Source organism: Ammospiza caudacuta, chromosome 14 (assembly GCF_027887145.1).
Source record: "Ammospiza caudacuta isolate bAmmCau1 chromosome 14, bAmmCau1.pri, whole genome shotgun sequence".
Classification (NCBI taxonomy): Eukaryota; Metazoa; Chordata; class Aves; order Passeriformes; family Passerellidae; genus Ammospiza; species Ammospiza caudacuta.
Genome location: NC_080606.1, coordinates 17,563,595 through 17,577,752, shown reverse-complemented (window position 1 = coordinate 17,577,752; position 14,158 = coordinate 17,563,595). Strand labels below are relative to the sequence as shown.

At 39.8% G+C, this 14,158-nt stretch overlaps 1 protein-coding gene across 1 annotated transcript in view; it reads right to left on the bottom strand.

Moving 5' to 3' along the window:
• The window catches only part of PCDH11X (protocadherin 11 X-linked), a 394,670-nt gene that overhangs the window by 356,972 nt on the left and 23,540 nt on the right, over nucleotides 1-14,158 (bottom strand). Inside the window, exon 4 of the mRNA XM_058814008.1 lies at nucleotides 1,174-1,221. Coding sequence (XP_058669991.1) covers nucleotides 1,174-1,221 — 48 coding nt within the window. The remainder of the gene's footprint in view (nucleotides 1-1,173; nucleotides 1,222-14,158) is intronic.

Genomic DNA, 14,158 nt, shown 5'->3' with positions numbered 1-14,158 from the left:
ATTTGTACACAGGCTGGCAGATGGGCACTGATTACTCTGCCATTAGATCCCACGGCTACAAGAACTTGGGACAGACTTTGAATTCTCGTGGCTGCACGTGTGGTGCCCATCTCTGCTTCCCTCATCCAGCATGGGAGAGGGGCTTTTCATCACAGCAGATGAGTTTGATATAAAATGTGGTGCTTTAGCTCCCCATTATTAGCTGTGAATGACTAGAGAACAGAAAGGAATGTGAAGATCGCTTCCAAGTTCATTGTTAACACATGAATAATTTTCTGTGGAAAGAAATATTATCTGTGTCTATTTCTTCCTATTCATTACAGGTTCAGACATCTTTTTAAACTACAGAAAAACCATTACAGAGAAGTAGACTTTCTCTTAATTCTAACAAGAGTAACTATTTCAATTTGTTGAAATAAGAATATTTCATGTTGTTTAAGAGATAAGTTAGGTGTGAAATGCTGCAAATTAACAAACGCATTTTCTAAGAACAGATAGTTCTCACATTCTAAACATTCAAAAAAATTTGATGAAACATCCAAGAAATATATTTTTAAAACTATAAATATCTACTTCTCTCCATTATGAACAAAGAAATTGAGAACTAAAGTGAGAAACATGAACAAAAACCTTCAGGATTAATTTCTTGATGTTGAAGTAAATAGCTCTACCATCATTAAAAGTTCAGTGAAGTTAAAATTTCCATTAGGGTCAGATTTCTATTGGGACTGAACTGCACCTCCGTCACCACATTATCCCAGAGATCTGAAGGATTTGTTCACACTGGGAAGGGCAAGAGTCCATTGGAAAAGCACAGTAGATAATTAACAGTTATAGAACACCTTTGCCCATTAAAACAACTTGCAGAAATAATCTCCTCCATTGATATATCACCATCCTTAGAGAAGAATGGGAGTGAGAAAAAAAAGATTGAATTTTTAGATTTAAAAGTACAACTTAAGCACTAACTATTGGAGCTAAACCAAAGTTATGCCCATCTCAGAGCCTGGATTAGCTTAAAGAGGTTCTGATCCTGCCCACAAGATCCCTTATCAGGGCAATAAGGAGCTCTGTTACCTTATCAAACTTTCATCACAGCCATTTCCATGGATTTGCACACACACTCAAATAATAAAATTTTCTTGTTGAACACTCCCTACTGTGGATATTTACCTGGTCATTTGTAATGGATCCAAATGTCCTTTTCGGAGCTGTTTTGGGCTGTCATGTGAATAAAAAATTAGAGAGAATTTTAAAAACTGCAACATTTAGGTGGTTTCATAAACACATCATCAATGACACACGGACACACAGTGTGGTAAGGCAGAACAGCTCCAAGTGCTGCAGACAGGACTGGATGTGACAAAGTGCACAGAATCTACACACAGATATTGCATTGCACAGCATGTCACCACAGGGTTCTGTTAGATCTGTGCCTGGACTGCCTGGACATTGTGGGGAAGAACGGGCAAACAGATCAGCTTCTGGTTAATGCTGATAACACAGACATGGTCCACTGTGTTCAAAACATCCTGTGGACCTGTGCTTGCAGAGCAGTAAACTGGCAAAAAGCAGCAATTTCTCAAAGTGGGGAAGGGAAAGAATGTTGCGCTAAATAATGCTACAAACCCAACTGCTCGTGATACAAAGTGCTCAGATTGAGGGAGGCCACCAGTGATTATTCCTTAAAACACACAAATTATGTAATTGTGTGTAACAAGTCTGCATTGTGAGCTGACAAAGGGTAGATCAACACTGTTCTCACTCTTCATTCAAAAGGGGATTCTGAACCTCCAGCGAAAGCCACAGGAGCAAAGGCAGCTCATTGTTTTGTGGCTGCATCTTCACCCTGCACTTATTATCAATCCTTGAGGCACTGTAAATGACAAACACCTCACGAGATGTCCTTGGTTCAGCTCAATGTCAAACAGAAGTCAAGGGCCATGCACAGCTCAACCTTTCACTCATATTCTACAGGAACTCATCTCAATGACTGCTGCAAGAAGCTAGAAGTACACATGCTAGCAATCATTTTAAAAGAGAAAAGGAATAAGAAGAAAAATATTAAAATATCAGTTTCTCATTAGAAAGTGAATCAGTAATTAATTAAGTAATTACTTAAATAAAAACCTTTGGCTGAAATGTAGTTTTGAGTCCACAGGAGCCTAAAATCTTTTCAGAAAGTCCATAGAATAATGCTAAATGCTGGTTATTACACATGGAACATCACAGAAAATCTTTGCAGAACTTCAAGACAGGTCCCAGACATTTTTCCTTGCCTGTTTTTCCACGACATATGGAGCTGCTCTGTGTCTGTGCTGTCTGTCAGCAGAGAACAGAGAACAGCAGCACAGCTCCAGCTCTGAATGCAGGAAACAGACCACAGTGACATGGTGGACAACATTTCCTACAAAAACTGGAAACTAAACTTGCAGTTTTCTTTCAAAGGCGATACTTCGGCTGCGAAATTGTGAATTGCCAAAGCCAAGTTAATGTCTCAAACACAAAATATTCCACATGGCAGGCAGGAATGGATCTGTGTGTCTGCAATGGGTGCATGGGGATGAACTCAGATCCAAACCTCCCTAAGTGGCGCAGCTCTAATAAAGGTCCCAAGTCTGCTATTATTCACCCAGTGCGCAATTTGCTGTCCATGCATTCTAGAAAATTGCCATTTTTTGGACAGGCGTCCTGTTAAAGACTCCACAGTCACTCCTCTCATGACATCCCACAGCTTACAACCCAAAGTTACTGGAAATAAGTGTCATTAGTAGCAGCAGTTACCTTATGAACTGAGTGGCAAAACTTCAAAGGAGAAAAATAACATTACAAAGGTAAGAATTCCTTATAATGCAGACCTCAGCAGAGTTGCTTACAGATTTGAAACACTCTCTTTGTCAAAGCAATTCAGCCTTTTAATTTGTAGGCCAAGATTTTTAAGGCTTTTGTTCAATTTATGGTTTTCTGTCAGTGTCATGCACTGTTTCTATTGGTTTCCTTTGAAGAAAGAAAAAAGTTTAGCTTGGAATAAACTGAACTTTCAGGTTCAGAACTACAGTAAAAATAGGATTTGTAAGCACCCAATTATGCATAAACCTAAAGTGAATTTTCTGCATTCAGAATCCCAATTAGCTCCATTCCTATGGAAGAGTTGAGGAGATCATATTATGAGCAATGTAATGTCTGCACCATAACTTGCTACTTCTTCTCCTCCTATACCAAAAAATCCAAAGAAAACCAAACCTAAAAAACCCCATAAACCTGAATATTTTATTGTAATAAAAATTCACTTCATCCACCTCTAAAAACAGGGGTGGCAATAATGGGGAACCCACATTGCTGCTCTAACAGGACACAAAATTCCCAAGAAACTCCTTTCAAGGAACTGGGCCATCACTTGAGTGGTCTTTCACAATGCACAGCAAACATACAATTTTATATTTCAGAAAAATATGCAGCTGCACCACAAAACTGTAAGGAATTTATGTTCACAATACTCTTGCTGTATAAACAGTTGCAGACTAACTAAAGATGGGAAACTGAAGTACAGAGACACTTTTATCAATTGTCCAAAGTTTGTAGCTGGTCTGAGAAAGGCAGCTACTTCTGAGTTACTAATCATGTTTCAAATTAAACTTCAGAATTTTAAACTTTAGAAGCTAACTGTTAGAATTCCACTTTAGGAGCTAAACTTAAGAATTGTAAACTTGAGGCAAATTTACTTCATTTAGAGACACTTTGACCACAACAAGGGAGGTCAACAGCTGCAGGTAACAACCAGGGAGGAAACCTCCCCTCCTAATCTCCTCCATTACAGTTGTTCAGAAATATTCACAGACATCCCACTGAACAAAAAGCTACATTTTCAACACCCTGAGGATATTCAGATTAAGGTATTAAACATGTTTGAGCTTTGCTCTGAATTCCCATGATAAAGCTCCAGACACCTGATGTTTCTGCCTTTGGATTCACTCACTACAGATATGTAATGAAGGGAAAAAAAATAGGATTTATATCAGGCAACAATACAGCCAACAAGCGCATTTTGATATTTGCATTATACAAGGTGACAGTTACACATTTGCTCTATTTCCTGGCTGAGAAGAGGTGCAGAACCGAGGATGTGCCAGGAAGGGAAATCAATGAGCGCGAGGCTCCAGCGCTGTGCCTTTGGAGGGGGCGCTGACAGCCCTGTTCAGCTGCTCAGAACAGCTCCTAAATCACAACCTCCTTGTGCCTCGGCAGCCAGAGGCTCTGCCTGAGCTCCCAGTGGCACACTTGGAGCTCGGGGTGAGCCCTGCCAGGTGCTGGTGAGGGGTGAGCCTGCTGCGCCCTCCTCTCCCTGCCTGCGCATCAGCGCTGCCAGGCAGGAGGGGATTCAACCTGGCAGCCACTCGTGCAGCAGGAACACTGCACAGAAACACGCCAGCCAGCTCTGAAAACTCCTCTCCCCTGCAGCAGGGGCTGTGCAGCATCCCCAGCGGGCAGGGATCTCAGTGGACATGGGGGTTATGGGTGTGTGCGGACTCAGTTCGCGGCAAATGGGATAACAAAATATAAAATAGACTGCAATAAAATAGACTTGTGTCACAGACACCTTTTATGGAAAATCCTTTCCTTAGGGTTTTTCCTCCTGAGAAGCTGGGAGGCCTCAGGAACAAAATGCAAACAATGGTTATCTGCTGCTGTGGGATGCAACAGGTGCATCTGGCATTGGTCTCATGTGCTTGTTTCTGATTAATGGCCAATCACAGTCAGCTGGCTCCGACAGAGTCTGAGACCCAAGCCTTTGTTATCATTCCTTATTTTCTATTCTTAGCTAGTCTGATGAAATCCTTTCTTCTATTCTTTTAGTATAGTTTAATATAATATATATCATAAAATAATAAATGAAGCCTTCTGAAACATGGAGTCAGATCCTCATCTCCTCCCTCAGCCTCAGACCCCTGCGAACACGGTCACAGACTTGTGCTTTGCTACAAACATCTGCAAATCAGCATTCATTAAATTAATGTACAGTTATTATCTCATTCCCTCCTATACACACATCCACACACAAATTCAGTGTGCATGATATCTTTAAAAGAATGGCATCTTCACTAAGAAAAAAATCCATATTCTAACCTCTGATGCTGCAGCTTTTCCAACAAGTTGTTTAGCAAGATTGTCTTCCTTGACCTAACACCCTCCTAAAGCTCAAGTTCAGCTGGGAGTAAAATCACTGTACCTTCCCTCAATGCTTACACTTGTAGGAAAAAATGATGACAAAACTTCCATGAGAACATCAGGAGCATCTCACACACACACCTGGAACCCCCCACACTTCAGAAACACAAGGAAATTCCTTCACGTGCAGGGCCAGCACTTTAATGTTCCATGTGTCACTGCTTTATGAATGTGGATTCAAAAATCCACAGCCTTAACAGAGAAAATTCACAACCCATGTGGGCAGAAAAATATAACAGGGTGAGAAATAAACGCCAGGAGAAAAGAGTTTACATCCTCCAATTGGAACAGATTTCCCCAGCTTCCACAGGCAGGCTTTAGGAATTCTGGACCTGTCACAAGTGCTGCAGAAATGACCTGATCATGAGCCCCTCTCAAGGCCTCCACTCTGAAGGGTTTTGTAAAAATCAAAATAAGAAAGAGTGCTTGAGTGTGACATTTAACTGCCACGGGATCAGTTTTGCTTCTGAAGGAAATAAAGCTATACTTTTTCAAGGAATGAAAACTTATCCTTTTTTTATTGCTCTCAGAAAATAACAGTGAGGCTCCCATATTAAACTGTAAAAGTGTGTGATGTATGCAAGATGCCACTTCACTGCACATGGGATGATGATAAATAATACTGCAATTTCAGAGTAATAAATGGGAGATGGTGACTGAGACGACAGTGACACTGCTAAAAATAGTTCCAGAGAATTCTAAAACTCAGTAAATAGAAGCCTTTCACCATAGTGATCAAGGAGTGTAGGGGATAAACCAAAAATGTATTTTGTGGTGTTGATTTCTCAGGAACTTGACTTCTGCCTCCCCCAGTGTTACTGACTCCTATTTATCTGACTCACTAGAACAAGAGCAAGATAAAAAAGGAGAAACATTTCCTTACTGTAAGGCAGCAACTTGAGTCTGAAAATCAATTTTGAGAAGAAATCTCTTGCTACCTGTGTGTATTGAAAGTTCTAGCAAATAAATTGTCCTGACTTTCCAGTTAATGAGTTATATTCTGAGAAAATGCTTCCCTGTGAGTTTGGGATCAAAAAAATCTTAGAAGTGTATTTGATTTATACTTCAATATCTAGTTTTACTCAAGAATATATTCCTTTCTAAAAACAAAAATAAAATTCCAATTTCACTCTAATTGAATGTGCTTGAGCTATTTCTCGGTCTTAAAATCAGAGATGGAATTGAAGTAACTGATTTGTAAGAAAGAAAATAAATTTAAGAATATTAGAATGGCATGTTTACAAGGGAAACACCAAACACTCACCATTCCATTCCAGCCTTTCTGCTGAGTTTTTGTTCACTGTTTATATTCCCTAATAGCAGTTTAGTCATGAATATACACTAAAAATTATAGCTAAGGGACAGAGATTTTTTTCCTCCAAAAGGGAAGAAAAAAATCAAAGAAAACCACGAGACCAGAGAACACAACAAGACAATATTTAAGCAGGAAGAACAGCAGCTTCAGATGGTAAATACAATATCCATCTCCTGCTGCAGAGATCTAGATTAGTCTCACCTGGTAATGTGAGTCCTCCAATAAATTATAAACTGAGACAAACCCTCCCACAGCTGATGGGGAAAAAAGCAGAGAATGGTGAAATGGTGAATGTTGGGAGTAAAAAAGCAGAGAATGGTGAAATGGTGAATGTTGGGAGTAAAAAAGCAGAGAATGGTGAATGTTGGGAGTAAAAAAGCAGAGAATGGTGAAATGGTGAATGTTGGGAGTAAGGGGAGTGATGGGGTGTGATCTCAGCAAGGTTAATTCCAGAATAAATACCACAGCTCAGGAGCCATTTAGCAATGTGATTTAGCCCTCTCACAAAGCGTGCTACTCCAGAAAGAGCAAATTAAACCAAGGTTGGTGAAGCCATTTCTCCCCAGTAATGGCTCCTACAGCCCAAGCCAAAGGGAAAACCCAACCTTTCCCAGGTCTGGGCGCACACACAGCACTTTCCTGAGGTAAATTCAATCCCTGCCCTAAAACAGATGTTCCCAAACAGCAGCTCACAAACTGCTTGTGCTACAATAAAGCTCTGTAACGGGCACACACAGAAATTGGACCTGAGGCCAAAACCATGAACAGCTCTGGGGCAGCTGCCCCCGCTCCAGGCAGGAGGGTGTCAGGGTGGGAAACCAGAGCTGAGAATTGCCCAGAGCCCTCCCAGCTCCCACTGTGACCATAAACACCCATCAAACAGCCAGCCCAGTGCCCAGAGAGCAAGGACAGCACCTCAGCCACACACAGGATGGGAAAGGGACGGAGCAAACCCGCTGAGGATGAGGAGATGCTCTCAATAATTCAATGTGAAGTCAAGCCTTCAAAAAAAGTGATGTAAACAAGTGATTCCACCAAACCCAACCCATTAAAATATTCCATCCTGAAATGAAATATTACCTTATGTCCATCACCTGGGGAAATGACCATTAGCACAGAATATAAAGCACAGCTCAAACAATTTAACTTAAACAGTCTTTAAACAATTTTCTTCTTAGATAGACTTCATCTATACCTTGATTTATACACTTAATTCTTTTCTGTTTCTTTATCTTAGAGGGTTTAGCATATTATTAGGATTATTGCATATTGAGTTATTAAGCTAGGAACAATAATTCAATGTATTATGTTGATGTAGCAGTCAGCTAAACAAACAGTTGATTCTGAATTCAAAGATTTAGTTGGGCATGTTACTATTTTTAAAACCTGCCTAGGATGTTCTACCAAATACTACATCTGTCATTATTCATCAGGTTCACAGATACTGAAAGAACACAAACCAAGTGCTCTCTAAGACAGGACTGAGTCAATTTGCTCACGGAAATCTGCAGGACTGCTGTCTACAATAAAACAGGTTTCAGTTGTTGTGTGGATTCAAAACAGAACACTATCTTCAAATCCTAAGGTGACACTATAAAACTAAATTTTTTATGTGTTCTACCTACAGAGTCAAAGCTCTGCTTCCACACTCAATTAACTTTACTGGTAACATAAGAAGAGGCCTACTGTGGTTATATGTGCAAGCACCCATTGTGAAATGTAAAATTAAGTGAAACCTGTTTTGAAATCCAGCATTATGGCTCTTAACAAAACAGCAAAGCAGAACTGAATTAGTGAAAGTGGCTGTGACAGCTGAAGCCATGGAGCTTCCAAGAGGGCTCAGCATTATTAAAGATTTTCCTTCTGATGCTCTTAGGCACAATCTGATTAGTTCCAACAGCTGCCCAGCAGGAAGAGCCAAGCCATCACTCCCAGGGACACTCAAATAAAGCACCTTGAGCTGCAGTGATGGCAGAGCCAGGCAGGGCACAGCACACAGCACCAGCTCTGCCCTCCTGCTGGACAGCCATGGCAGAATTCCCATTTGAATCATGGCAGAGGCTCCTGAGCAGCATCGTGTAAGATGCTACAACCTGTCCTGATGGATAAACTTGTTGCACACACAATACATAAATGGGAAAAAAAAAGGGGGGGGGGAAAAGGGGAGGGGAAAAAAAAGGGGAGGGGAAAAAAAAGGGGAGGGGAAAAAAAAGGGGAGGGGAAAAAAAAGGGGAGGGGAAAAAAAAGGGGAGGGGAAAAAAAAGGGGAGGGGAAAAAAAAGGGGAGGGGAAAAAAAAGGGGAGGGGAAAAAGGGGAGGGGAAAAAAGGGGAGGGGAAAAAAGGGGAGGGGAAAAAAGGGGAGGGGAAAAAAGGGGAGGGGAAAAAAGGGGAGGGGAAAAAAGGGGAGGGGAAAAAAGGGGAGGGGAAAAAAGGGGAGGGGAAAAAAGGGGAGGGGAAAAAAGGGGAAAAAGAAAATAAAAAAGGAAAAAAAAGAAAAAAGAAGAAAAGGAAAAAACTGACAAAAAGTGGGGAAAAAGGTGGGAGGGAGAAAAGGGGGAAGGGAAAAATCCACTTTACATAAATGTTACTCAAGCCTTTGTTAGAGATAATGAGTAACAAAAAAGGAATTTTCTTTGCTACTTTGCCTGTGAAACTCAGTAGCCTGAAGCATATGCTGTGCTGTGACAAATGTGCCATTGAACTTTAAAACAATATTCAAAATAGATTCTGGAAGACTTCACTCCAGTTCACAGAACTCTTGTAGTATTGTCTGAGTATCACAAGAGTGATGAGTAGTCTGATATTTTTACCCCTTCTTCCAGTGCCCTGGATGCTAAGTTAGGATTTGAAGAGCCACAGACACAGCATTGCCTGTGAAAGGCTTCAAGCCTGGGACACAGATTTTCAGCCAGCTGGAAACTCCATCATCAAATAATTTTGAAGTTGTTATTAAAGTTAATCAATAAAAACCACACAGATTTTAATTCACAAAGGTAAATTCACTTCTGAAGAAGCTTTGACTGTTCTTCCAGTTTCTGAACATAGGAAAACTCAGGACAAAACCTTATTTCTAGTCTTGCAAAGTTTTCTGCCACTGGGCAGCAGAACAAGTTCTGGTTGTGCCTCTGGGCTTTGCTTCCCACCTTAGCTCAGGAATAGACACATTTAAAATAAAAACCAAATAATTTTATTCCTGCCTAAGGTAACATAATGGACATGGATATTAGTGAAAAATGTCTTTGCAGTTTCTCAGCTTCTCCCTGAGCTTATAAAACTGTATACTTTTTAAAGTTAAATAATAAAGAGGAAGTATTTCATCACTGAATCCAAAATGCTGTTTTCATAGTATAACAATGCTGTAAACAGAAATTAAAACAAGAGATCCTCACAAAATGTAGCATCTAAAACTTTGACAATATTCTAAACACACTGTCCCAGACATGTTTTATGGAAAATCCTTTCCTTGGGATTTTTCCCTCCTGAGAAGCTGGGAGGCCTCAGGAACAAAATGCAAACAATGGTTATCTGCTGCTGTGGGATGCAACAGGTGCATCTGGGATTGGGCTCATGTGCTTGTTTCTGATTAATGGCCAATCACAGTCAGCTGGCTCAGACTCTTGGTCAGTCACAAACCTTTGTTATCATTCCTTCTTTTTCTATTCTTAGCCAGCCTTCTGATGAAATCCTTTCTTCTATTCCTTTAGTATAGTTTTAATATAATATATATCATAAAATAATAAATCAGCCTTCTGAAACATGGATCTCTCCTCTTCCTGGGACCCCTGTGAACATCACCACAACACTCAAATTTTAAAATCTGGAATTTTTACAAAATAGACACAAAATCCCATTGGAAAAGCTGGACATACGGGAAAAAAAAACCCAAACCAACAGATAAGAATATCAGAATCACCACTGCTGGGCAAGCAATCTGTGAGCTCAAACTGGCAGAAGTTCAGGAACAGCTTGGGAAAATATTCTGGTGATTCCCAAGCATCTGATATCAAATGTTAGAGACGGACCCAAGACCAGAGGAAATTCAGTTTGATCCTGCCAGGCCAAGCTTGGACCAGCCCAGAAATCAGTGCCTGTCCCTCCTCTTCCCCCTGGGAGGAAGATCCAGACTTTGGAAACACAGACCAGCAAAGACTGAGCAGAACAAAGCCCAGTTCAGATGACAAATGAAGGTGGCCAGCAAAGGTCATCACATCCTCACATAATGCACTTCAAAACCCAGACAATCAAACCCTCAGAAGCAGATATTAAAGCAGATATTGAAACACACAAACACTGACAGGATTTTCTCTTCAGCTTTGCCAAAGGTCCACTCAGACACTGAACTTCACTGCCAAGCTCTGGGTGATGCTGGCAACTGAAGGTTTGAATTATTCAAAATGAAAGGTTTTTTATGAGGGAGGGGCTGGGCTACCTCAGAATTTAAAAATAAGCATTAATGTAGAATCTTACAAAGAAGCAGATAATCTGGAGACTTCCAGGAACTCAAATGAGTTCTGATATTGTACAAGCAGAGTGAGTACCTTGGATATTCAGCATGGATAAATACTTGATTGCATAAAACAATAAAAGTGTTTATTGTAAAAAAATAAAAGGTTATAGGAAAGTTCTATCAGTATTTTAGGCTCTATTTTTAAGACTGACTTTCAAATTATGGCATCCACAATAGTTCTTGGCTTTCCCAACAAATAGCAATTCACAAAAAAGTCATGTGTAAGTGCCAGAGTATTATTTCTGATATTAGATGCAAAAGAGGATGAGGAACAAAATAGAAGTTACTCCTTTGTTTATACCTTTAAGTCTGCTGCAATAAATTATCTTCAAAAACACCTAATGGAAATGAAGATGGAAATTATATGGCTGGGGTAAGGATGAAAAGGAAAATGTATTCTGCCAGTGAAAAAGCCATATAATATCCCAGTCTGAAAAGCACAGAGGAATATCCTGACTCAAAAGGAAAAGAAGATAAAAAAACCCCAGAAAACGTCAATTTGCTTGAAAAAGCAGAGGAAAAAAACTACAATTATTCGACTTTGGAACATCAGCAATAACCAAAGCAAGAACGCATCACATTAATAGAGCCAGCAATTACAGCACAATGAGAGAAAAATGTATTTCAATACTGAGAGCTGATGGCTCAGAACTCATTTCTTTTGGCAATGTTTCTTTTTGTTTCTTCAGAATTGTCTGAAACACTCTTTGCTACATGTCCCAGCTTCAAAAGCTCCACAGGACTTAAGTGTTCAGACCAATTATGTTTCTGGGCTTGAGAATATAAATCATTTTGCAATATACCTTTTTTTCAGGAATAAAAATAACTGTACTAATGCAGTCAAGTGCCATGAACCATAGCTGACACTTGATTTAAATATATTTTTGATAGCTCTTCTTAAATGCAAGGAAAGTGTTCCAGACAGTGTATTTGGGGAAAAAATAGCTAGGATATTTAAATCTTTATTAATAAAATCCAATATTAGAATGCTTAAAGTAAATATAAAATCAAGAACATATTATAAAAGCTACTTCAATATATTAATTGCGTATTTTATGACAACTTAAATCAGGAAAAACTGAAACTACTTCTCCTATTTTCAAAACATATCCTAAAAATTGGAAATTTCAAAATCTTCATCTTCCCCATGGATGGGGCGAAAAATGAGTCTTCGAAAAGTGAGTTGGACAAAAGAAAAATCTTTTGCAATTAATATTCACCTTTTATTTTTCTTTTATTTACTCAATGTTTTGAAAAGAGCAGAATTTTTGGATCACTTCACAAGTACAGGTGAAAAAAGATGACTATCCCTTAAAAAAAATTGAATTTTTAATGATCTGAATAATATTAGGATCTGCTGGAAAACTAATTCCAGGTTTCTCCTGACAGCCATCCAAAATATAAATAAGCCATGCATCGATGCACCCCTTATATTACTTTGTAATCCTTGCAAAGTTATTCTGAAACAAGAATTACAGTGGTTCCAAAGAACTTTTACATGCAGTAACCATTATCTGACACTCTTGAAGGGCTTGTGATAATTGTTTTTATTTGATTGAAAAAATAATGGTCTTTGAAATGTTTCTTGCCCGGCTGGTGACAGCTATTGCTGATTTTTAACTACAAAAATTACCAAAAAAAGTTTAAATGCCTTTGGATACAAGATGGCCAGTGTATCATGCAGATGCATTAACATAATTTATAAATAAATGGCCTGAAATTCAGAAACCTGTTTCAGGTCATTGTTTAAAGATAAAATAAGGGCCACGGAAAGGCATCTCTATTCACAGGTAACACTGAACATATAAAAATAACGCCCCAACACCTTGGCAATGTTGTTATGGCATTTGAAAAAGGCTCCAACCTCTTTCTTTAGTGATGTACAAAAGAATACATTTAAAACGTGGTAATTTGCAGACAGTAAGAAAAAATAAGGGTGCAGCATCATCTGTCCTGAGTGCACCTTTATTTCCTTTGGTAACTTCAGTTGGCACTGCATGTTTGCAGTCCCAATACCATACATTTATGCAAACTAGAGAATAATTTCTTTTAGAAGGGGCATTTTAGTGTTTTTACTGGGGTTATCAATCAAGAGCAGGATAGATCATGTAATTGGCAATTTCGTATAAATTAAAACATTTTTTTCCTTGACGGCTGTTGAGAAATTGTTCCTTTCTTTGTGCTGGCAAACTCACAGACCATGTACACAAACCCTGAGCCCTGTGTGCAGGAAGCATCCCCATAACTGAGCTAAAGCTGATGTGTGTGGACATCAGCTAAAGATGCTGCTGAGCAGATGAAGATGAAGAGCAGCTCTGTGTTTGGCAGGTGGGTGCCTCGCAGCCCCAGCCTATCATCCTCTCCCTCTCTGAAACATGCTAACTTACAATATATAAGTTGTTTTTTTATTTATCCTCTCTGAAACATGGTAACTTATAATATACAAGGGTTTTTTCTATTATTTTCACCCATTACGCTGTTTGCAGTCCCACTATCAGTCATCTATGCAAACCAGAGTATAATTGCACTTACAAGGGCTATTTTAGTGTTTTTACTGGGGTTATCAATAGAGAGCGTGAGAGATCCTAGAATTCACAATTCCTTATAAATTAAAGCAATTTTTTCCTTGATGGCTGTTGGGAAATTGTTCCTTTCTCTGTGCTGCCACACTGACAGACTTCTGTAAACAACCCTGTGTGCTCAGGAAGCACCCCCATAACTGAGCTAAAGCTGATGTGTGTGGACATCAGCTAAAGATGCTGCTGAGCCGAGGCAGATGAAGATGAAGAGGAGCTCTGTGTCTGACAGATGGGTGCCTCGCAGCCCCAGCCTATCATCCTCTCCTCTCTCAAACATGCTAACTTCTATATTATTGTTCCCTGACAGCTCGTGTGAAAATCAGAGCCTGGCACGCAGGAAGAGACACCAACTCATCCCTCAGCCTCACTCACTGAACTTGCTGTGCCTGCAGCCAGACCTTGCCCTCCAGCCCTGCCTGAATCCCAGGGGGGCGTCAGGGTAACGGGAGCTGACAGTTTTACAGCAATAGTGCCACAAACCACCCTAAAGGAGCCTTGCATCAAGCAACAAGAGGCAATTACCTTGACTCC